The sequence below is a fragment of the Phycodurus eques genome, chromosome 12 (assembly GCF_024500275.1).
Source record: "Phycodurus eques isolate BA_2022a chromosome 12, UOR_Pequ_1.1, whole genome shotgun sequence".
Taxonomy (NCBI): Eukaryota; Metazoa; Chordata; class Actinopteri; order Syngnathiformes; family Syngnathidae; genus Phycodurus; species Phycodurus eques.
In genome coordinates, this window is record NC_084536.1 from 9164702 (window position 1) to 9187526 (window position 22825).

Consider the following 22825-nt stretch of genomic DNA (forward strand, 5'->3'; position numbering starts at 1 on the left):
ACTCATCCAGTCTGTGGACCTCTTTTTTCGCCAATCTTTAGCTGTGATTCGCTCAACCTAAAGGCCCGGGGGCCAGATCAGGCCTGCCACATCAGTTTATGTGGCCTGCGAAAGCAAATCTTGTGCATCGCCTTCATGTTTCTTGCTAAAATACCAAAATTGCCTTCACTTTTAATAACGTTGAGATATTGCGAGCATTTTTTTTTCAATCCCCCTTTCAAAATAATGAATAATAGTTGGAAATAATAATTTTTTTCTGGCTTCTGATCTCAAAACTAGTTATCCATAATCTTTTTTGTGTATATGTAATAATGTTAGGCAATCATGCATTTATGTGGATTCACAGTCACAACGGTCCGGGTTAAGGGTTTGGGTTACCATAACTACGATATGGCCCACGACAAAAACAAGTTTGTCCATCCCTGTAGTATACGTAGAATCTGCAATATATGTGTCCAACAACTGACTGGCGAGCAGTCCAGTCTGTTCATCACTTCTCTCGCCAATGGTCAGCTGAGATGGACTCCAGCTGACCTCTGACCTTAATGAGGACCTCTACATTGTCCATAGGTGTGAATGGTTGTTTGTCTCTATTAGGGATTATTAGCGGTATTCAGCATTTTGATGCATATTGACATCAGCCTTATTTATTTATTTATTTATTCATTTTTAAAGCTGATGGCCAATAAGAGATCAATTTAAAACTGGGTAAACTTCAGGGAACTATTTGATTTATTTAGATTTTAAGGTAACGTTATAAGAGATGCTGCAGAAAGATTAACATTTCACCTGTATTGAAATTTTGGAAAACCTGAGCTATTTATTTGTTGAAGTTTTCATTTAATTGTATAAGACACGCTGCTGCGCCTGGGCGCTCCTTGCACTTTTTGTTACAAATTTTAAAAAACGATGTCTTTAGTCTAGGATTATTATTAGTATTTTTAATATGTTGCAAATCTGAAAATCTGTTTAATAAACATGCTTAAAAGCATTTAAATGAGATTACAGAAAATCTTAGATTTTATGTTGCTCAAAATTTTGATGCAAATATTTTCCCTTGTCCTGTAAATGAATATCAGCTCCAATATCGGTTATCAACCTCCTTGTCTACTAATAATCAGGATTGCCCGTGAAAAAAAAAAACATCAGTGTATCTGTAGTCTCTATGGGCTGGGCAATTGATTGTTTGATACAAACTGTGGGTCGTCTTGACAAATCAAGTATAAGAAATGAAATGTCATCACTTTTGCATTTATTAATACACAAACAGCATGTTTTGTGAGCGAAGCTTCAGTGTACAGTTTGTTCTGATCCCTTTTGTGTTGATTACAGTAGAAACAAGTGTTGGCTTAAGTTAAAAATGTCTCACTGCCTTGTGCAGGCAGGGCGGTCACAGTTTGGAAAACTGGATGAGGTTCCTGTTGATTTCCGCCACATTCCGGCAACCTGCAACAATGAAATGGAGGCACTTCACAGTGGACTGATGTTGTCGTGGTCATCGTGTGGACGAGTCGCACTCACCCGATAAAGCCATGGACAGGCGGAACTCGTCATTTAGAATTTGCAGCACCTCCCTCACTCCTTCCTCCCCCTGAAATGACAAGAGACAAAATATTAGGAAGAACTCCCAGACTGATACAGTGGAATCGTAGACAATTTGACTGGACTTGTACACATTCAATATTTGATCTCAAATTTTTATTTTTTTAAATTTTGTTTATTTGCATTTTTTTTTCTTTTTGGATGCGACCTGAACTCAACATGGTTTTTATTTTATTTTCATTTGTCAAATGTATCTTTATTATTAATTAATGATACACTTTGAACCCCCAATAGAAAATGATTGTATATTTTTCTTAATTTGTCCATTTTATTTTGTAATATATTTTTAAAATATTTTTGTCGTGAGATTAATACATTTTCACAGTGTTGCTTCCCCCTCCTGAGTCAGCGGATGGTGGACCAGAGTTTCCTCGAAGCCGTCCGGAAGTCTTTCTCCATGACCTCACCGAACTCCTCCCATGCCTGAGTTTTTGGTTCAGCGACCAACAAAGCTGCATTCCGCTTGGCCAGCCGGTACCCATCAGCTGCCTCAGGAGTCCCACAGGCCAAAAAGGCCCGATAGGACTCCTTCTTCAGCTTGACGGCATCCCTCATCGTTGGTGTCCACCAACGGGTTCAGGGATTGCCGCCACCACAGGCACCAACCACCTTACGGCCACAGCTCCGGTTGGCCGCCTCAGCAATGGAGACGCAGAACATGGTCCACTCGGACTCGGTGTCCCCCGCCTCCCCCGGAACATGAGCAAAGTTCCGTTTGGAGGTGGGAGTTGAAACTCCTTCTGACAGGGGATTCCACCAGACGTTCCCAGCAGACCCTCACAATACGTTTGGGCCTGCCACGTCGGACCGGTGTCTTCCCCCACCATCGGAGCCAACTCACCACCAGGTGGTGATCAGTTGACAGCTCCGCCCCTCTCTTCACCTGAGTGTCCAAGACATGCGGCCGCAAGTCCGATGACACTACCACAAAGTCGATCATCGAACTGCGACCTAGGGTGTCCTGGTGCCAAGTGCACGTGTGGACACCCTTATGCTTGAACATGGTGTTCGTTATGGACATTCCGTGATGAGCACAGAAGTCCAATAACAGAACACCGCTCAGTTTCTGATCGGGGGTGCTGTTCCTCCCAATCACGCCCTTCCAGGTCTCACTGTCATTGCCCACGTGAGCATTGAATTCCCCCAGCAGAACGATGGAGTCCCCAGCGGGAGCGCTCTCCAGCACCCCCTCCAAGGACTCCAAAAAGGGTGTGTACTCTGAACTGCTGTTTGGTGCATAGGCACAAGCAACAGTCAGTCCCCCTACCCGAAGGCGGAGGGAGGCTACCCTCTCGTCCACCGGGGTGAACCCCAACGTACAGGCGCCGAGCCGGGAGCAATAAGTATACCCACACCTGCTCGGCGCCTCTCACCGTGGGGAACTCCAGAGTGGAAGAGAGACCAACCCCTCTCGAGAGGACTGGTACCAGAGGCCAAGCTGTGCGTGGAGGCGAGTCCGACTATATCTCGTCGGAACTTCTCGACCTCACACACCAGCTCGGGCTCCTTCCCTGCGAAAGAGGTGGCATTCCACGTCCCTAGAGCCATTTTCTGTAGCCGGGGATCGGGTCCCAAGGTCCCCGCCTTCGGCCACCTCCCAGCTCACACTGAACCCGACCTCTATGGCCCCTCCCACAGGTGGTGAGCCCATGGGAAGGGGGACCCACGTTACCCTTTCCGGCTGTTTCCGGTCGGGCCCCATGGGTGATGGTGTTACTGGGGGCACGGTGACCGGCTGCTTAGCACATCTGCCTCACAGTTCTGAGGACCCAGGTTCAAATCAGGCCTCGCCTGTGTGGAGTTTGCATGTTCTCCCCGTGCATGTGTGGGTTTTCTCCGGGTACTCCGGTTTCCTCCCACATCCCAAAAACATGCACCGTAGGTTCACTGAAAACTCTAAATTGCCCGTAGGTGTGAATGTGAGATTGAATGTTTTTTTCTTCATATGTACCCTGCGATTGGCTGGCAACCAGTTCAGAGTCAGTTGGGATACGTTCCAGCATACCCCGTGAGGATAAGCAGTACGGAAAATGGATGGATGGATGTTGTTACTGTATATTACTCCGGAACTACCATGGCAACATAAAATGGCCCACCCTAAGGCTCACCATGGTGTTATTAAATAATAAAATGATGGACATACTGTAATACAGCTTAGCGCTGTCACCAAATATACAGCAAATTAATGTGTCACTCAGACAGATAGGAGATTTATCTTCACTGGGTCATGAAACACAGTAAGGGAAGGAATTTCTCAGCATTGAAGGACACACACACACACACACACACACACACAGAAGTTGTGTGCACCTTGTATGCAAGGCCCCAGACTGCCGGCCGGCCGATGAACACACACTTGGCCCCCAAGGCCAGCGCCTTGAGCACATCACTGCCCGTCCGGATGCCCCCGTCCAGATAGACCTCGATCCGGCCTTGCACCGTGTCCACAATCTCAGACAGCGCGTCGATCTGTCGGCATGATAACCACATGGCCAGCTATTTAGACGTTATTTATACATTGCAAAAGCAGTGATTCATCCATATTGGAAACTTTTAACCCAAGGTGTGTGCGTTCGAGCCATGAATATTTTCCGAGGACGCTTTACCTCAGCTGTTCAACTCGACATGAGAAAAGAACATGACAGCCAATTTTAGGTGCTCATTCTTTTGTGCTCATGGGCCAGGTTTGCCTTTTTAAATGGACAGATGGGACAGCTCATTTGAAGTTGATGTAAAAAAACGTTACATGTGCATGTGAAATGTGCAAAATAGTTGCTCAGTTGGTAGAGCAGGCTGTCCAGTGATTGAAGGGTTGCCGGTTCGAATCCTGGCTCTGACTGTCCGCTGTTGAAGTGTCTTTGGGCAAGACACTGATGGAACCCTAAATTGCTTCCAGTGAGCCTGGCAGCACTGACATGGCAGCAATTGCCCATTGATAAATATGAGGCTTTGTAAAAGCGCTTTGAGGACCGTGATGGTGTAGATAAAGTACCTAAATAAGTTTTTATTTTATTATTAATTATTATTTGAACTCACATTAATACGTTGGTTATTATAAGAAATAAAATTGCAAAGAAATCATCGTACTAATATTTTTGTATTATAAGTAAATAGTTCATTTCAATGATTAAATACAGGAAGTCCTCGATTTACGAACGAGTTCCGTTCCTATGCTGGCGACTTAACCCAAATTTCCGCGTAAGTCGGATTTCACCGTTAAAGTCGAAATTTACGTCGAAATACTTCTGTTACGGGTATTGTCCCACGTGATTGTGACAGCAAGTTCAGTGTGTGTGGACGTGTGCGTCGATGTCTGAGTGAGACGGACTGTGAAGGAGGAAGGAGTGCGCGCAGGTGCGAGTGTGTGCAGTGGCAAGTGTAGTGACGGTGACCGGGGAAGAGTAGTGATTAGCGGAGGACCCGTTGACGTTGAGTATGCAGAAGAGCTAATAAAGCCATTAAAGCAGCAAATCGGTGCTTCGTGCCTTTATTGTTGCCGCCACCCAGCTCAGCAGTCAGGTGACCGTAGAAGGAAAGGTTAACACTTTGTACAAAGAAACTAAAAGAAATTAATAAATAAATAAATAAATATTCTGTACTTACCATTACTGCTGAGAGTGTGAAAAAAAGAGGGCGAAAAAGGCAAAGATAATCCCGGCGCACAAACACAGACAAGCACTATGCACTAGCTAAGCAGAAACACTATGGTGTTGGGGACAAAATGGCGGACGAGGCACGGGCGTCGTAAAGTCGAAACGTCGTAACTCGAGGACTTCCTGTATTTATTTTTTCTAATTTGGAGCATTTATAATTAATGCAATTTTAATTATTTTTATTACTCAGAATTAAATTACATAAAATATATGAAGATATATGTAACACAAAATTGTTTATTTTACTAATATTTATGATTAGTTTTTATTTTACAATATACAGTATAATTATTGTAATTATTATTAAGTCAATTATTTAATGAAATAAAATGAAAAGTAACTAATATTATTGTATTATATTTAAAATTGTTGATTTTAATAATAAAATATTTAAAATTGTGGGTTTTAATAAAATATTAGTTTGTGCTAATTTTGGGGAATTAATTCATTGAATTATAATTATTTAATGAATTGATTACAAATTTGTACAATTGTTTATTTGCTAAAATTACAAAAAAATAAATTAAACAATTATTTAATAAGATAAATGAATAATATTTAAAAAATAACCACATTCAAATAAAAAAAGTGGCTAAATTAATAAGAAAATATTGTATAACTCATTCTTTGCCAACCCCAGTGTTCAGTTTTTTAAACATTTAAAAATCTTAAAAGAAAAGAATTTGCTCATTTCTATAATTTTTTGTGGAGGTTAAGTTAATGCTGAAGGAAGAAAACTTAATCTGGAAAAAAAACAACTAAAAAAAGGCAAACATTTATCGGAATAATGCCATTGTCTCCTACTTTTTCAACATTCAAATGGAGAAAAATAAGAAATCAGATTTTTGTAATTTTTTTTTTTTTTTAAAAAGAACAAGCAAACAATCGTGCATCTTATTTTTCTGCTGTATCGCCCAGCTCTAAAACAGAAGAGCAAACGGGTCCCGTGTCGGAACGGCATGTTACCGAGGCCGGGCCGCCGTCCAGCTGTCTCCCGCCGTGGTTGGAGACGATGACGCCCTGGACGCCGTGCTCCACCGCCAGCTCGGCGTCCTCCTTGGTCAGGATGCCTTTGATGATGATGGGCAGCCGTGTGATGGACTGCAGCCAGTAGACGTCCTTCCAGCTAATAGATGGGTCCAAAGTGTTGGCCGGGATCCCATACTCCTCCGGTCCTGACGCTTCCTGATGGGTGAGGAGTCTGTTTTTATTCCCATAGTTGTCATTTCAATCTACACTCACTTGCCAAAACATTAGGTACAGCAACAGCACTATGTTCAAGTCCTGTCATTTTAATATCAGCCTTTCACACGTCCCTTTAAAAGCTGGCAACTCTTTTTTTGCCTTTTTCTGGCACTTAATAGCCAACACTCACTCGTCCCGCCCTGTGGTGTGTTGAAAGCAACAGTCAAATTAAAGAGTGTAATTTAGTTTGTCAATTTTTCCAAATTTAGTTTGTCAATTTTTTTTTTGTCAAAACCTTCAAAACGGTAGTCCTGAGCTACCAAAGCGGCCAATGAATGGACTACAACCTGAAAAAAAAACCCGCTTTTTAAAAATGTTTTTCTTCTTCTTCTTGACTTCTGACCTACCTAAAATATGAACTAGGTCTACATCACAAAAACTGGGCTTAAAAAAAACAAGGAAAAAGTAATGAAATGAGGAATTACATAATTTAGTACTCAGAAGCTGTTCGAAACTAGAGAAAGTTGTTATAATTTCAGGCGATCAGTTGTATTTAAAAAAAATTCTAAAACATTAAGAAACATAAAACAGAGACGGCGGCACGGTGGCCTCCTGGTTAGAGCGTCAGCCTCACAGTTCTGAGGACCCGGGTTCAATCCCCGGCCCCCGCCTGTGTGGAGTTTGCATGTTCTCCCCGTGCCTGCGTGGGTTTTCTCCAGGCACTCCAGTTTCCTCCCACATCCCAAAAACATGCATTAATTGGAGACTCCTAAATTGCCCGTAGGCATGACTGTGACAGTGAGTGCGAATGGTTGTTTGTTTGTATGTGCCCTGCGATTGGCTGACAACCAGTTCAGGGTGTACCCCGCCTCCTGCCCGATGACAGCTGACAGCTCCAGCACGCCCGTGACCCTAGTGAGGAGAAGCGGCTCAGAAAATAGATGGATGGATGGAAAACAGAGATGTGTCTCCGTTAGAGGAGTTAACTTGCACAATGACTATGACATTGAACTGAACATATGATTAAAAAGATGTTTAAAACAAGAGTGATTCAAAATGTAGACCCTCCCAAAAAAATACTGTTATGATGATGATGAAGCAGTTGGCAATGTTAGCTTGAATGTTGTGATTACTTGACATAGACCTGTTATTTTTCGATACCTAGAGTATACTATATATGATTAGCATCCTATTTCATTGTTATTATACAGCACAAGTCAAATCTGCACTTAGAGTTAGGAGTATACTCGATAATTATTATTATTTTTTTTTACTTCTTCCTGTTCCTTTTGAACAGGAACATTTGTATCAAAGGATGAAATCCACTGCTGCCTTCCATTTGATTTAAAAAAAATATATATATATATATTTTCTAACCTATCTTCTGTTGATTAGTTGTTATATGTTCAGTAAAGACATGGATAAAAAAGAACAGATAACCAATTCATAAAGACAAAATGTATAACTAATAAAAAACTGCCTGATTATTACCAATTTAAAAAATTAAAAAAAAGTTATATTAGCAGCATGTTCATGTTAATTCAGCAGAAAAGTGCTTTACTACTAAAACCCTTTTTTGTTTTGTTTTAGTAAACTAACATTTTTATACTGCAAAATGTACATGGTATTCTGTAAATGATGTTTACATTTTCTAGTAACCCAACTGCCATATTTTTTCCACAAATAATACGGATTTATTTATTTATTTCTTGCAGTGATAGAATTAGGGTTTACCTGTATCCTTTTTTAAACTAAACTTACTCATAATCTCAATAACAAATTATAATATGTTATTAAGTTTTTTAAGGACCAAAAATGTTGACACAAAAAGTGACTGGGAAGAAGAAATATCTTGCAGATAAAGAACAAGTATGTTTTGTCCTGATTTGAGCTATTTCATCTTGTTAGATTTTAATTTTTGCAATTGTGACAAGTGGCCACCATCTTTGTGGAATTTTCCAAAAAACATGAATTGAGTACATTAAATCATCCATAACCAATAAACAGAGGTGGGTAGTAACGAGGTGGGTAGTAAAGCTACATTTACTCTGTTACATTCACTCAAGTTACATTTTGTATAAATTGTACTTTTTACATTGACTGGCGTATTTATGTGAAGAAGAATCTACTTTTACTCCTTTACCATGATCGACATGCCACTCACTATTTTTATTTATTCATTAGTGCGTGCACGATCTATTTTTAGACTTCATCATCGACTGCTGCATTGGGCGCTGTTGCGCCAATCCAACGTGATCACTAGTGTCATTTGACTCCAATTCACCAATCAGACGGCACAAGGCAGTAACATGACCGCACACAAACCCTTCGTGGGCCAAACAAATAGATTCATTTTAGGGGGGGAAAAACAGCCGCACGAGTGTTTACTTTACAGACTCCGAAGAACAACAGCTTTGTCATGCAGCTCTTAAATTGCGACTGCCCAAATTTGGATATTTCAGCCCACTTCTAACTTGAGAAAACACCTTGCGGTAAGTTGCAAATGTTTCTCTCTTTCTCTCTCTCGTGCACACACGCACATACGCACGCACACACACACACACACACACACACTTTCAAGTCTGGTCGCCTTCTTCACCACAACGGACCGATACAAAGTCTGCATCATTGCAGATGCTGCACCAATCTCCCGTTCCATTCTTACCTCACTTGTGAACAAGACCCCAATATACTTGAACTCCTCCACTTGGGGCAGGATCTCATCCCCGACCTGGAGAGGGCACGCCACCCTTTTCCGACTGAGGACTATGGTCTCAGATTTGGAGGGCCTGATTTTCATCTCAGCTGCTTAACACTCTGCTGCGAACTGCTCCAGTGGGAGTTTGAAATCACGGCTTGATGAAGCCAACAGAACCACATCATTTGCAAAAAGCAGAGATGCAATACTGATGCCACCAAACTGGACCCTCTCTGTGCCTCGGCTGTGCCTAGAAATTCTGTCCATAAAAGTTATGAACAGAATCGGTGACAAATGGCAGCCTTGGCGGAGTCCAACCCTCACCGGAAACAAATCAGACTTACTGCCAGCAATGCGGACCAAATTCTGACACTGGTCGTTTAGGACCGAACAGCCCGTATCGAGGGGTTCGGTACCCCATACACCCGAAGCACCCCCCACAGGACTCCATGAGGTACACGGTCGAACGCTTTCTCCAAGTCCACAAAATGCATTTAGACTGGTTGGGAGAACTCCCATGCACTCTAAAGGACCCTGCAAAGGGTGTAGAGCTGGTCCACTGCTCCACGGCCAGGTCGAAAACCCCACTCCCAACTATATCTAGTCCCCATGGGTGCCGGCCCGGCCACTAGGCGCTCGGCTTCGAGCCCCATCTCCAGGCCTGGCTCCAGAGGCGGCCCCCGTGACCTGCGTCCGGACAAGGGAAAACGTCTTCCAGGATTTTTATACATCGTAGGGGTCTTTGGAGCCGTGCTTTGTCTGGTCCCTCACCTAGGACCTGTTTGCCATGGGTGACCCTGCCAGGGGCTTAAAGCCCCAGACAACTTAGCTCCTAGGATCATTGGGACGCACAAACCCCTCCACCACGATAAGGTGACGGCGCAAGGAGGGGATCAGATTTTCACTTTTACACAAAAAGTACCCCGAAAAGCTCCTTTTTGTGATCAGATTTTCAGTTTCACAAAGAAGTACCCCAAGGCAATTTCATTTCTGACACAAAAAAACTCACTCTCTTCGGAATCTGTCATCCGATTTTCAAACTTTTTGGTGCATTGTATTCAGGTTGAAGAAGCCATTCCAGCCACTAAGCATTTTGACAGACTGTTATCTTTTTGGATATGTTGTCATGTTGCTATTGCATTGTACAACTACTACTATCACTATCTTTTTCCTTCTTTTTGATGTCGCAAAGATGTGGCCCAAATTTACTTTTACCTGAAAGACGCCATCAAAGTTCTTGACTTTGAGATGCGGTGGCAGCTTGAACTGGTTGCGGATGTCGTTGCGCCGCTTGCCCGTGTACGGTACGTCGACGGTGAGCACCAAGGCCTTGAAGCCCAGCGCCTCCACACGGTGCACGATTTGCTCCGACAGCTTGCGGTCGCGGTACACGTAGAGCTGGAACCAACGGTAGCCATTGGGTGCCGCCGCCACAATCTCCTCCACCGAGCACGTGGAGTAGGTGCTGGTGATGTAGCACGTGTTTAACGTCTCAGTGGCTGTACAGTGGAGCAAAGACAAGGCCCAATTATTCCATACAGCGGTACCTTGACTTCCGTGTTTAATGCGTTATGAGACAGCAATGTTCCCTCTAATATTCATGTCTGAGCATACACGTAAACTTCCTGAGTGGTTTTTGGGTCATTGTGAGCAACATCAAGTGTGCACTGTGGCCACACCTGTATCATGCATCATAACATGTTACATGGCTTATTGAAAATAATCCAAATACAACATTAATTTCCATTAAATAACTTGTAATATAAGTGATTTGGGCCACATACAATGAAAACTACATATTGTGGGGTTTTTTTTTGTTTTTTTTTGTTTTTTTTTTGTGAGCTGTGTATTACCTTGTACTGTATATCAGGTTGAGGGTTCTGTTCTGTATAAGTATTAAAGATATCCACATGCTGTTGTAAATGAACAACTTAACTGTTAACTGTTTTGAACAAATGAGAAATGTTTATGAACCATAGATAAATAAATGATCTAAGGGATTTTCCTTAATCCACAAATACAAATTCTGAACAGATGATACTGGCGACCAGTTCAGGGTGTACCCCACCTCTCGGCCAAAGATAGCTGGGATAAGCTCCAGCACGCCTGCAACCCCAGTGAGGATAAGCGGAACGGAAAATGAATGAATGATACTAGAATAAGTACAAATCTGATTGTGGACTTAATTTCACCTTATTTTTCCCATCATTCTTTTCACTTCTCCAGTGGTTGTAGACCTTGCATGCTTGCATTGATGCATTCATTTTGAGGGCAAATAGAATATTGTCAATGAGAACTTTAACTTGCTCAGGGTCAGATTTCCTTTTGTGTGACAACTCATTCCTCTTCTCTTGATCTTCACCATCTCCTGCAATAATGTATCGATCCCTATTTCCAGCTTGCGTCTTTGTATGATTCCAACAGGATTCATATGAGTTTCATGGTGAATAGGTAGTCCAACTTGAGGTAGTCCAACTTCCATTTAGTCCACACTTTTTCCTCCGAACACTCGCATGCTATTTTGGCTTCGCAGCATGAAAAAGTACAAATCTTACCCAGTTTCACCTCTTGTTCTTCTGTTCGGACATTCTCTGACAGCCATTCCAACTTAAAAGAACCGCATTTCTTTTTAGCATTGACTTGGTGAGTGGATATGCCACCGCCGGATCGCTTCACCATTATCATAATTTGCCTGTTTTAACAACGCCACGCCGTTAACTAATCTACACTACTTGCTAACCCGCAAAACAGCTGCACATTCGCATTTAATGACATTGAGTGGCTGCGTAGGTAAAGTCAAGTAAATTGCGTCATATTATTGGCTGCACAGTGTTAGTCATTGTTTTACTGTAGTTAAAGCTTGTTGTCACCGGTCACTCATCGAGTTACATTGCAGAATGGTACAGAATAAATAATTTTATTTGCAGTTCAGGTAGGATTTTATTTTATGCGTTGCAAAGATTTGCTGTGCGCAGAAAACGTGCGAGCAGTGTGTGATTGCGCATGCGCGCACCTTAGAGGGAACTTTAGTGAAAATTCTAAGTTAATGATTATTTGCTAAAAACAATAACGTTTATCAGTTTGAAAATTAAGTCTTGTCTTTGTAGTGTATTCAATTCAATGTAGGTTGAACATGATTAGCAAATCATTTTATTCTGTTTTTGTTTATGTTTAACACAAAGTCCCAGCGGCACAGGTGGACGTCTGGTTGGAGCGTTTCCCTCACAGTTCTGAGGTGCGGGGGTTCAATCCCCGTCCCCGCCTGTGTGGAGTTTGCATGTTCTCCCCGTGCCTGCGTGGGTTTTCTCCGGGCACTCCGCTTTCCTCCCACATCCCAAAAACATGCATGGTAGGTTGATTGAAGACTCTAAATGCCTGTGAATGTGTGTGTGTATGGATGTTTGTTTGTATGTGCCCTGTGATTGGCTGACGACCAGTTCAGGGTGTACCCCGCCTCCTGCCCGATGATAGCTGGGATAGGCCCCAGCGCTCCCACGACCCTTGTGAGGATAAGCGGCTCAGATAATGGATGGATGGACAACGTCCCACCTTCATTGGAATTGGGGTTGTATTTTACAAAGGTAAGGATTGCAATGACATGCTGCCATCTAGTGATGGGAATGTATATATACATTGGAATTAGCCATCCATCCATTCATTTTCCGTACCGCTTATCAAGGTGCTGGCGCCTATCTCACCTGACTTTGGGCGAGAGGCGGGGTACACCCTGAGCTGGTTGCCAGCCAATCGCAGGGCACATATAGACAAACAATAATTTATTCTCACATGCACACCTATGGGCAATATAGAGTCGTCAATTAACCTATCATGCATGTTTTTGGGATGTGGGAGGAAACTGGAGTACCTGGAGGCACAGGAATAACATGCAAACTGCGCCAGTGAGGGGTTGAACCCAGATCCTGGTTCTATGTTGCCTCAGTAAACTTTGAAATATGAATAAAAATCCTCCATGCATTCCTGAGTTCCAGACGTTTTTCTGCCGAGAGGCCTGAAATCAGGTCATTTGAATTTATCAAGGTTATCTACGTCACTAGCGAAGATCTGCGCCTACCGTCTCTGGTCCAGAGCCAGCGCTGTCAACAGAAAAAACACATGTGCTCTCACAAGTGGGTTTTCTACATGGAGGCAACCAATCAGAGGAAAGGGGGCGGTCTTAGCCAAATATAGACAAAACTGGGTCAAACAGTAGCTGTCAGAGGGGCCTTTTCTGGACACTCGTATGACAAAACGAGTCAATTTCATTTCAAAAAACACTTTTGAAATGAAATTGGCACTTTTATACTAAGTCCATGTTAGAGAGTCACTCTATGGAGGTCTAAATAGCCAAAATATGGCATCTTAAAAATGAAAGGCCCCAGTAATGTAAAAAAAGAAAAGAAAAGTGCAACCCACCCCTTGCTGTGGCCATCTCGCCCTCGTGCCAGGCCAGACAGTGGAAGGCTGTCGGCGCGATGCCCACCGGGAAGCTGATCTCCGTGCCCTGCACCGTAGTGCGGGTGTCGCTCACCGATACGTCGCGCAGGATACGAGGTCTCAGGCGGATCCTGGACACGAAGAGAACATTAACACAAGAAATTTGTTCTGGTGATTCCCAGTGTGCCGTGTGTACATGACCTAATATATATCCATCCATCCATCCATTTTCTGTACCGCTTCCTCACTAGCGTTTTGGGCGTGCTGGAGCCTATCCCACTTATCTTCAGGCGAGAGGCAGGGCACACCGTGAACTTGTCACCAGCCAATCGCAGGGCACATATAAAAAAAACAACCATTCGCACTCACATTCACACCTATGGGCAATTTAGAGTCTTCAATCAACCTGCCATGCATGTTTTTGGGATGTGGGAGGAAACCGGTGTGCCCGGAGAAAACCCACGCAGGCACGGGAAAAACATGCCAAGTCCACACGGGCGAGGCCGGATTTGACCCCACCGTGCCACGCATCACACGCACACACACACACACACACACACACACACACACACACACACTTTCTCTCTCTCTCTCTCTCACACACACACACACACACACATATTTAACCTAATGTTAAAACTGTGCCTAATGTTACAGAGGCTAAAAATACATTGTAGAAATAAAACCTCTCATTTTCAATGACATTTTTGTTTAAAGCCAGGGTTAGGGTTTCAAATAAGGGTTAAGTTTCTGAATTAGGGTTTCAGGCAAGGGTTAGTGTTTTTAGCCAGGGTTAGACTTTTAAGACAGGGTTAGAGTTTCAAATTACGGTTTTAAAACGGTGAGAGTTTCAAAATTCAAATTAGGGTTTCAAGACAGGGTTTAGGGTTTCAAGCCTGGGTAGAGACACTTACACGCGACACTTAGTTTGCGCGGCACACACCACAAGGTAGGGTGCAGGGAAGCCCATATTTGGCACTGGTTGTAATGCGAAGCAAACAAGAAGTAGCTTCATACCTTTTCCCGCAGGTTTGGACGTAAATTAAGGCCACAGCTTGGCAATATGATTTGTCACTGGCTGACAATGGAAAGCCCTGGCTTGACCAATAATAAGGGGGATGGACGGCAGGATCTGAGGAAGTTTAGGCTCGTCCGTGAGTTGCAGCTCCATGAAGACCGCTTCAAAGTGTACTTACGCTCTTAAATTTGCTCGGTTAAAAGTAACCCCAATTGGGTGAAATGGCTAACCCAGCGCTGGGTCCAAAAGAGACCGAGCCAATGCTGGTTTAATTATACCCAGCGCAATGGGTTGAGGATTTGACCCAGCACGTTTGGTCAAGATTCTGACCCAGCAACACGTGAAAACTACAAATAGTGATGAGTTAAAGCTACCAAGAAATGGGTTATCTGGTTGTCAGTGTAACCGTGGTTAAAAACAACTGTACTAATTTTATGACTAACATTTTCTAAGAATGTTACATTCAATTTACTTCAACTTCAGCAAATTGTAATTTGATATACATTGGAATGAAATGATGAAACAACAAGCATTTTTTTAGTGCGGAAGAATGAGTAAGGAGCATTTTTTTCCTCCTCTTTTTTTTAACAATGTCATGCTACTGCATCTGTCTTGTGTCCCAGAGATCGGGACATTGGGAGTGCATTAATTTCCTCCTCCATGCTGTTTTCACTCTGAACTCATTCGGCCACCATCTCTCTTATTGGATGCGCCGAGATGACATCATAGCCCAAATTGAATGGTTTTAAAATGTTTTGCTGACTTTTTAGAGGGCTTTTTAGTGAAGGTTTTGGTACCGCTTGTAGGCCAGCAGGTTGTCGTCTCGGGTGCAGCACTCATCAGCTCCGGCGGCGTAGTAGTCCCACGTGGCCTTGGACAGATGCTCCTTGGCGTACTCCTCAAAATCTGTCAGGCATACCATGGCCATCTCGGCACACTGACCCCCCTCTCTGTGGAACGCAACATTAGGAACACCCCCACCCCACCCACCCCTTCCTACATTACATGATGACAACCTCGAACCCCTAAATCCATTCTAAGGTATTTCAATAAATGTCATTCATTGCCTATGAGAAAAAATAACTACCAATTAAAAAAATACTGTATACATTTTGTAAGGGATTGGAGCATTTGAGTGTTCTGAACTTCTGCTTCCGTGCTAGTAGAACAGAGTAATGCCGCCTGAAGTTTAAGGTTTTAAACCAGGGTTAGGGTTTCAAGCCAGGGATAGTGTTTCAAGTTAGGTTTCCAGCCCGAGTTATGGTTTCAAATTACTGTTTTAACCCAGAATTAGACATTCAAATAAGGGTTAGGTTTCAAGCCACAGTTAGGGTTTCAAATTTGGAATTAAAGACCGAGATAGTGCTTCAAATTACGGTTTCATATTAGTGTTTAAAGACAGAGTTTGGGTTTCAAATTACATTTCAAGCCAGGGTTTGGGTGTCTAATTATGGTTTAAAGTCCGGGTTAAAGAAGTGTTTAGGTTTCAAATACAAAATACAACACAACTAAACAATAACAAAAACATTTAAAAAATACACAGTGAGTGATACAAAATGAAATACATCAACACTGTATCAGACAACTTTTCACCCCTAAATGGTTGCTCAGTGTTAGCGTTTTGGTTTCGTATGCACAAGTCTTCAAAAACTCAAAGATCAGGCATTTTTTCAAACCTGGAAATTAAGATTCAGAATCATTTGTTATTCATGATGCCTTGCTTATCTTTAAAAATGCGCTGATGGTGACGCCAAGTACGATGCACTCTTTTAAAAGACTACATACTACAGTCAAGTAGTAAATGCGTTGTATACAATAAAAACAGTTGTCCTTATACAGTAATCCCTCGTTTATCACAGGGGTTACGTTCCAGGAAGCCCCTGCAATAGACAAGAAAGCCAGGAAGTAGCGAGCAATTACTTATTCTATAATTTATATGAATTTACAAGTTTCATATGGGTCGTTTTCATATAATTCGACCAATAACGGTGAAGACATTTTAAAAAAAAAAAATCAAAATTATAATTTATTTTTTTTCGCCATTTTGAATTTATATGGGTAAATGTCTCCCAAAGACAGGTAATACTGCAGTTCCGACACTTGAAAAAATTCATACTTATTCATAACTCGGAAATGACACCGTTCATTTTGCTGTGTGCTATTGTGTGAATGTAAAATCGCTGCCTCATCCTGGCACTTCAGCTCACAGATCCCTCTGGTGTATTGCAACAACATAATGAGGCTCTCTCCAGTGGCATTAACGGTAAAGACAGCCTGAGCGACAAAGATGGACCCTGAGAAAACCCACGCAGGCATGGGGAGAACATGCAAACTCCACACAGGCAGGGCCGAGATTTGAACCCCGGTCCTCAGAACTGTGAGGCAGATGTGCTACACCGTGCCGCCTACACTGTAAATCCAAAAATGTACTTAGCATCTCCACAAGACATGTTGCAAAACGGGACACCTAACGGTAAAGACATGTTGGCATAAAAAGTTTGAAAATATTACTTTAGAAGTTTTTTTTCTTAGAAACAATTATGACCTTTTGATGGGTAACAACTGCCAATAATTCCAATACTCATATCGGTAAAATTAATTCATTATCAAAAGGAAATTCAGTGGGTGATGTCTTCACTCTAGAACAAATGATATGGAATTATATGGAAATGACCCATATTTGCAATTCAGTATAACCGACACTTTGGTGAGGTGCAGGTGTTTTATTAGTCTACTTTAGGTTGCCGTCCACACACTCAAAAAAGTGGCTTGAGTAACGTGAACATCAAACCATGTGGACACAATGTTGACAGGCAGTTTCCTGCCCCAACCATGAGGCTCCATGCTACACACTGAAGGGTCTAGCTGTGGAGGCAGCACCAAGCATTATGGGAATTATATCGGGCTGGGTTGGTATTTGTGTATTTATCTCATGAAACTGACTGGTCAATGTCTGGTCATGTATGTTACGTCCTTAAGCAACGTGGTGACTAACCAAATGTATGAGTAGAAATTGCTCTGTAAGCTTTGAAGTTGACTGAAGCAATAGAGCCCTTTTGTCCTGATGAGAGTCGGTGTTGTCACATTATAAATATATAGCCATGAATGCCAACTGTACCAGAGATGTGCTGCTGAGTAACTGCACTGTTCTGATCAATTAAAACCAATCTGTTATGCCTTGGATCTGCAATAAGTGAACCGCAATATAGCGAGGGATTACTGTACTGGTTTGTCACACCGCTGATACGTAAAGTCAAATGATGGATCTAATTGATCAAAATATTTATTATTGTTGCATTGCATCACACAGGGTTGTTTCTAATATTTTGGTTGCATTTCTAATAGAAATTTATATAGTGCAGCAAAATAATGATTTGATGATCAAATTTGCTGCGAGTTGCTTTGTCGCATACGACGCTGCTGACTATTGTTGCTTGCTGTTCATGTTCACATATGTACAGTATATTGTACCTATATAGTACTGCATCTATTATGACTGTACAAAGAACATATGTACATACAGTGAGTGGAGCCTTGAGATATGAGTGACCCAACTTACGAGTTTCTTTGAGATAGGAGTCATCATTCAGACGATTTGTTTTGTTTTGTTTTTCTTGCTTTGACTTGCGAGCAACAACTCGAGAAACGAGCGCCGTATGGTGGCAGTGAACTCAAGTCCCCTCATTTCACAACATGCAGCATGTTTGACAGATCCTGAACATTTCCTCTAAAAAGAGGCTTCAAGATGTTTATTGCCACTCCCAATTGAAGTTTACTGTCAAACTAAACATAAAAGAAAGAGAATTACACCTTATTTAGAACACCCACATGTCTTAGCCTTTAAGTCCGCTAGCTTAATACTAATGCTAACACATGATGGGATATGCCATTGACAGGCTCACAAATAGCATGTATTTGGGGGTGTTGTAACCCTTCAAGGAACGGATATTTGAACACAAATAATGTCGCAACACATGTAGACTGATAATATAACAATATTCACAGACTTATATTCTTCATCCTCTGTGAGGGATGATTGAAGGCCTTTTCACACTGCACTTACCGGCCGCAGCACAGCCTTGACGAGCCCATTGATTGTGTACGTGTCGCGAGAGCGCAACGACGGAATGTTGTCACGCCTCGAAAAATGTTCAGCGCTGTGATTTCAGTTGGTGCATCCAATAGGAGAGGGGTTGGTGGAGTGATTTCAGAGACCGAACAGCAATAGACCAACCAGCAGGAAAAGCAACCACGCAAAGCAACCACTTCCAAATATGGGCGAGCTTGCACTGGACTGCCGTCGTGCCTGCGCCCTTCCCTCACGGTCAACACCAAGAAAACCAAGTGCAGTGTGAAAAGGTCTTAATATTACTGCGGCTTACTGAGGAGTTTTGACCTCTCCATATAAGGTAACTTGAAAAACGCATAAGTTGGGGCACTTGTAAGTCAAGGTACTACTGTACATTTGATGTCAATTGATTGAGTCAATGAACGTTGTGCACACACAACAAAAAATAATATAAAAATAAAGTAAAAAAAAAAAAAGTCATTCACACTGTAACAGCCAACAAACAACAATGTTATATATGATATAATGCATATGTAAACCTGCCCTAAAATGGTTTCTGATACATTTTGAATTTCAGCTGATTCAATTTTAATTGAACAATATGCATCTGATTGTTGTTGTAGTTTACAGTGGTGGACAACTGTACTGTAGTGCATCATACTGAGAGCGCGTTCTAATACTATTGTTACCCTTTTTATTGAATGTCATTTATTTCGTTCATAAGAAAAGGGCTTTGGCTGAACCACAGCTTATCTTTTTCTGCTATATCATGCAGCAAAAGTAATGCTAAACCAAAATATAAAATACGTTTTGCTAGTGTTTTTGCACCATACAATGCTGCTAACTATTCTTTTATATTGTCTTGATTAATGTACCTGTAATTTAAATTGGTTATTCTCATGTACTGCTGCTGTCCACTTGAATGCTGTGAAACCGAAATTTCTCCCAACAGTGAAAGCTTATTCTATTGTATTCTGTCATTCGATGTGAATTGTGGAAAAAAAAAAAAAAAAAACTCTAAAAGTTCAAATAAACTGATCGCCATTGAACTGCAACTGAACAATTTGGTGTTTTTAAGTTAGATTAATACAAGACAGCAGTACATAAGCCCAGTGTTAATGTCAAACTGTGTAAAATGTAAAAAAAAAAAAAAAAAACATTTCCTGTATAATTAGCTAACATTTCAGGAAAAAAATCAATAAAAATCAGCATTTTGTGATGTCATGACCAAAATAATCATAACTGTATATTTCTATTGTTAGAGCAGTAAATATCGTCTGGAAAATGATGTTAAAAAGTGGCAGTTGTTCACTCACCGGTTACAAATGCTCATTCTCTCTCACGCTCTTTCAGCACAACGTCAACCCGCCTGACAGAGTCATAACCTGAAAACAAGACAAAATACATTTTTAAGCAACAACTTTGCAACGTTTATTCATGTGAAAAAGTCTTACCACCTTGTTATAACTAAACGTAATCCTCTATTTTGTCTGAAAGTAAACCAAATGACTTAAACTGATCATAAACCATTGTGATATGCTGTCAGTGTTGGGAAGTAACTAATTACATGTAACATGATTACGTAAATTAACTACAAATTTTGTTACTGTAATCCTTTTACATTACTGGTACAAAACGTGTAATTAAATTACAGTTGCTTTTAGTTTTTTGTTTTTATTTTTTTCCATATTTTTTTCATATCACTTAAAGCCGACACTTGTGATTGGCTCTCTCTGGTCATGTGCCATTCAGCTCTGGTGTCAAACATGACGTTTCCAAATGTGAAATCTTGTGGTGAAATCTATTAGTTTGTCTCAGATTTTGAAAACGTTAGACTCATCGTTACACTTTCGAACACGTAAAAGAACATTGACTTTTGAATAGTTTCTTTTTTTTAAGCTAATTTTTGACTTTTTATGGAACGTTGACTTATCCGGGTTGTCATATGAAGCAATGTTGTCTAAATTGTGCACATTTGTCATGTCAAAAATGGTTTGGTATTGTGGTTTTGCACATGCTGTACACAAATAACTGCAACGAACATTTTCTTATGAGGTTTTTGCATTTCATCATGTTTTGTTATCAGTTTGTGTTCAAAACAGTTATATAGTTAGTTCCAAAATAATAATAGATGCTATTAATCCACTTTTTTTTTCTTTTGCGGAAACATCCAAGGGTCCTCTTGATGCATTCATTCATTTGAAAAGTGATCAAAATGTAATCAAATGTAATCAATTAAATAACTTTGACAAAATAGTTGAACAAGTTACACAACGATTACATTTTCAACAGGGTAACTTGTAATTGTAACCAACTACATTTGCAAAGTCATCTTCCCAACCCTGTATACTGTAATGGGTTGCAATCTCAAAACAGAAACAGTTACGTCACTACAGAACACTTCCACTTATGAACACTTGAGGGAAGTGCAACACTGAAGAATAAATTATAATATGACGTACTAATAAAAATGTTAGTACTTGTTTTGGCGTCACTTAACAGAATTGTCACAATTCACCATCAGTCATTCCAGTTCTGACATTATATAAAGCACATACATGTACGACTCCATATGTATCAAAATAGTAATACAATTGAGCGTAAAAATTTCTAGTTATGAAATCAGCTACTTTACAACTTGCTGTGGTGAATACTTATAAACAATACTGAATACATGGTGTTTATGGGCTTTAGAAAAATTAAGGCAATTAAAAGTGTCAATGAGAAAGTGAATGACTTTTTGTTTTCTATTTGAATTCATTTAAAATGTAGGATTCAGTGTGACTGACATCATGTTAAGCGGTCCTTCCTCTTCAGATGTGTTTTTTTCTTTTTAACAATAAAACTCAGCGTAAAGGTAAGCAATTCAAAAGCAAATACATTTCAGATTGGTTAAAAAAAAAAACACTTTAAGTTGTTCAATTTACACTTAAATATTTCCCCTTTCACTGTTTTGTTGCGGGACCATCACAAATTTGTCCCAAAAATCAGTTCATTTTGATAATACGTGTCATAATAGAACAGTGGAAGAGTCCATTTTTAAATAAAACATCACAACTACAGTAAGAGTGCATCAGTGTGTAGTACATTTAGTCTTTATGTGGCTGCGCATGTTTGTGTGTGTGTGTGTGTGTGTGTGTGTAAAAGGTGTCAATCACGTGCTGAATGGTCGCTTGGTGACAGCACATTGTCCAGTTGAATTTCTAGAATACTTGCTCTCTTTCACCATGTCACAAACAAGCTGCCCTTACTCCCTACAGTTCTTAGTTTCTTTTTTTTTTAATACAATCATGCTTTTCCAATCCCAATACGACGTTGATATTGCTGCTTGTCAGCACTGAGGTGAAAAACGTAAATGAAAAAGTCTTACCTCAACCTGTTGTGCTGTCAGCGGCCTTCAGCGCTTCCGCTCTCATGTGACGAGGTCGTGTCAGAGGGCAGGCCGCCTCGTCGCATCCCCGCCCCACTCCCGTGGCCCCCCTTCATCACAGTGAGAAGCTCCTCCTCCAACCCCCCCATGACCCATCGCCCCCTGTGGCGTTGCTGGGCCCCCCTTCTTTTCTACCAGAAAACGCCAAGCGCACACGCATTACTAATAGAGTACTACAGCTGGACTGCACCAGTATTGCTTGATGGGCAGGAGGGCAAAAAAAATAACACATATTATATCAATTATATTTAATAATTATAAATTAATGTTTGTTAGTTAGCAGGCCATTCCCGTTTTTACATTTTTTTGTACTCTTTTTGACGGGGGCAACGGTATGGTAGGGTTTCAAATGATTGTTTCTAGGTAGGGTTACAAGTCACAGTTAGGGTTTCAAGCCTGGGTAAAGGTTTGAAACAAGGGTTAGGGTTTCAAATGAGAGTTTCAAACCAGGGATTGGGTTTGAGATTCGGATTTCAAAACAAGGTTAGGCTTCCAAGGCTGAGTTTCAAGTGAAAGGTTCCATATTTTGGCCATTTAGACCTCCATAGAGTGACTCTCTAACATGGACTTTGTATAAAAATGTTAATATCATTTCAGAAAACACCTTGGTTTGTCATATGAGTAATCCAGAAAAGGCCCTTCTGACAGCTACTTGTGTTTAACCCAGTTTTAGATCCGCTTTGTCCATATTTGGCTAAAACCACCCCCTTTCCTCTGATTGGTTGCCTCCGCGTTG

The 22825-nt window shown here is 41.3% G+C and overlaps 1 protein-coding gene across 2 annotated transcripts; it reads right to left on the minus strand.

Annotated features, from left to right (window-relative positions):
• Positions 1-1186: 1186 nt before the first annotated feature.
• hao2 (hydroxyacid oxidase 2 (long chain)) lies at positions 1187-22081 on the minus strand. 2 transcript variants are annotated; one of them, XM_061691382.1, is made up of 9 exons: positions 22030-22081; positions 19976-20044; positions 15388-15540; positions 13552-13703; positions 10354-10637; positions 6222-6440; positions 3913-4071; positions 1522-1591; positions 1187-1446 (listed from the first exon to the last, which is right to left on the minus strand). In XM_061691382.1, the coding sequence occupies exons 2-9, from the start codon at positions 19990-19992 to the stop codon at positions 1391-1393; spliced, it is 1110 nt and encodes a 369-aa protein (XP_061547366.1). In that variant the 5' UTR covers positions 19993-20044; positions 22030-22081; the 3' UTR covers positions 1187-1390. The 2 variants fall into 2 exon arrangements, with proteins under 2 accessions (XP_061547366.1, XP_061547367.1); XM_061691383.1 differs by lacking the exon at positions 3913-4071.
• Between the last annotated feature and the right edge of the window lie 744 nt (positions 22082-22825).

What these genes read in the sequence shown, in the direction of transcription:
- hao2 (XM_061691382.1), bottom strand. An exon ending in CGAGATGGCCACAGCAAGGG is followed by an intron (nt 10,638 to 13,551) that starts GTGGGTTGCACT and finishes TCCACTGTACAG; the next exon opens with CCACTGAGACGTTAAACACG. An exon ending in TGGACGGCGGCCCGGCCTCG is followed by an intron (nt 4,072 to 6,221) that starts GTAACATGCCGT and finishes TCATGCCGACAG; the next exon opens with ATCGACGCGCTGTCTGAGAT.